The sequence below is a fragment of the Penaeus monodon genome, chromosome 33, assembly GCF_015228065.2.
Source record: "Penaeus monodon isolate SGIC_2016 chromosome 33, NSTDA_Pmon_1, whole genome shotgun sequence".
NCBI lineage: Eukaryota > Metazoa > Arthropoda > Malacostraca > Decapoda > Penaeidae > Penaeus > Penaeus monodon.
In genome coordinates, this window is record NC_051418.1 from 32735076 (window position 1) to 32736816 (window position 1741).

Below are 1741 nucleotides of genomic sequence, written 5' to 3' on the forward strand. Positions count from 1 at the left end.
GAAAAGATCCGGTGATTGATTATTGGCCATGAAAAGATCCGGTGATTGATTATTGGTCATAAAAGGATTTCGTGATTGGCTCTTGATCATAAATGGGTTAATGGCAGTTGGGGGCAACTGGTTGTTGTTATTCACGAAGGGGTTAATGGGAACTGCCTCGCTGTTGGTATCGAAAGAGTTCAAGGTGAATGGGACAACCAGAGGTGACCTTGGGGCATTGTGGGTCTTTTGAAGCTCAAGATCAAGGAGTAGCTGCTCCAGTGGCTTGCTTTCTTCCCCGACAAAGTTAGGAACAGGTGGACCATTAAAATCGGGGGCATTTGGAACAGCGAAGTTAGGTGCAGCTTCACCAGTAAAATCGGGGGCATTTGGAACAGCGAAGTTTGAAAAAACTTCTCTAGTAAAATCGTGGGCATTTGGAACAACGAAATTGGCAAAATCGGGGATATTTGGAACGGCAAAGTTAGGAACAGACGGACCATTAAAATCAGGGACATTTGGAACAGCGAAGTTGGGTACAGCTGGGACCATGGTTTCAGGCATATTTCGTACACCGAATTCAGGTCCATGTGAAACCATGAATTCAGGGATGATTGGAGATCTGAAGTCAGGGACATTTGGAACCAAGAATTCAGGAATGCGTGGAGCTGATACTTCGGGAATATCCATGCTGTTGATTCCAGGAGTATTTGCAAATGGGAATCCAGGTTCTTTCGGAAGTGTGAAATCTGGAACATTAGGGATTGCAAATTCCGGGTTCTTTGGGAGCGAGAGTCCAAAGCACTTGCATGGACAACTGGAACATTTGGGAATCCGGGGAAATTCCAGAATGGGAATTCAGGTGCATTTGATGGCACTAATTGAGAGAATTCATCCATTTTATTAGCAGGGAATCTCTGCACGGCATCAAACTGGAGTTCTTGGGTATTAGGAACCTGGAATCCTGGAATATTGTTCAATTGAAACTCCTTTGGGGTAAGATGCTCTGGAATTCCAACGGGGAAATTTTGAATGATGGGGGAAGGTGGAGAGGCCGGGACCGGGAATTCTGGAATATACGAAAGTGGGAATCGCGGTGTCCTTGAGCCCAGGAATTCCATGTATTCCGGGTGCATAAGGAACTGGAAAGTTATTAAAGTTGTGGTTGGGAAAATCTGAAATGGTTTCAGGAATCCTGGAATACTGAGGAGCTCCAAACGGGTTAAGAATATTTTCAGAATTAACCTGTACTGCGCCTTCAGTATTTTGCGCATTAAATTGATTCTGGACTGAGCTCAGGATTGACTTCATCTTGGAATTTTCTCTCATGAAGATTCAGGGATTTTACGTTCGCTTCCGGTAGTTCAACGAATCCGTTAAAACCGTTGACTGGCGGATATTCAAACTCACTGAGGGCCGAATAACTCAATTCGTTGATCGGCGAAATTCCAAAACCACCTGTTCTTTGGTAACCTTGCCAGCGACTGGCCAGATCTGGGAATGACAGCGTCACTCCGAAGTCGCTAAAGATGGGAGGAGGAGAGACATCTTGCGGGAAGGCGACGCACCATGTAGTTGCTAAGGTCGCCGCTAGGAGGCAGTGTAGTAGCTTAAAAAAAGGGAAGAATTGTAGATTTTAATACGGCTGTAATAACGGGAGAGAAATGATTTTAGAAAGTAATGGTGTTGTTGGTGATAGTTAAATGATTCTATGGGGATACAGCATGATAGTCCCAAAAAATCGAACTGGTAATGAAATCTT

General features: G+C 44.5%; 1 protein-coding gene across 1 annotated transcript in view; it reads right to left on the bottom strand.

Moving 5' to 3' along the window:
• Positions 1-785, bottom strand: part of LOC119594397 — a 1822-nt gene extending 1037 nt beyond the window's left edge. The window contains exon 1 of the mRNA XM_037943470.1: positions 11-785. Within this exon, the coding sequence (XP_037799398.1) occupies positions 11-669 (659 nt within the window). The 5' untranslated portion in view covers positions 670-785. The remainder of the gene's footprint in view (positions 1-10) is intronic.
• Positions 786-1741: the final 956 nt, after the last annotated feature.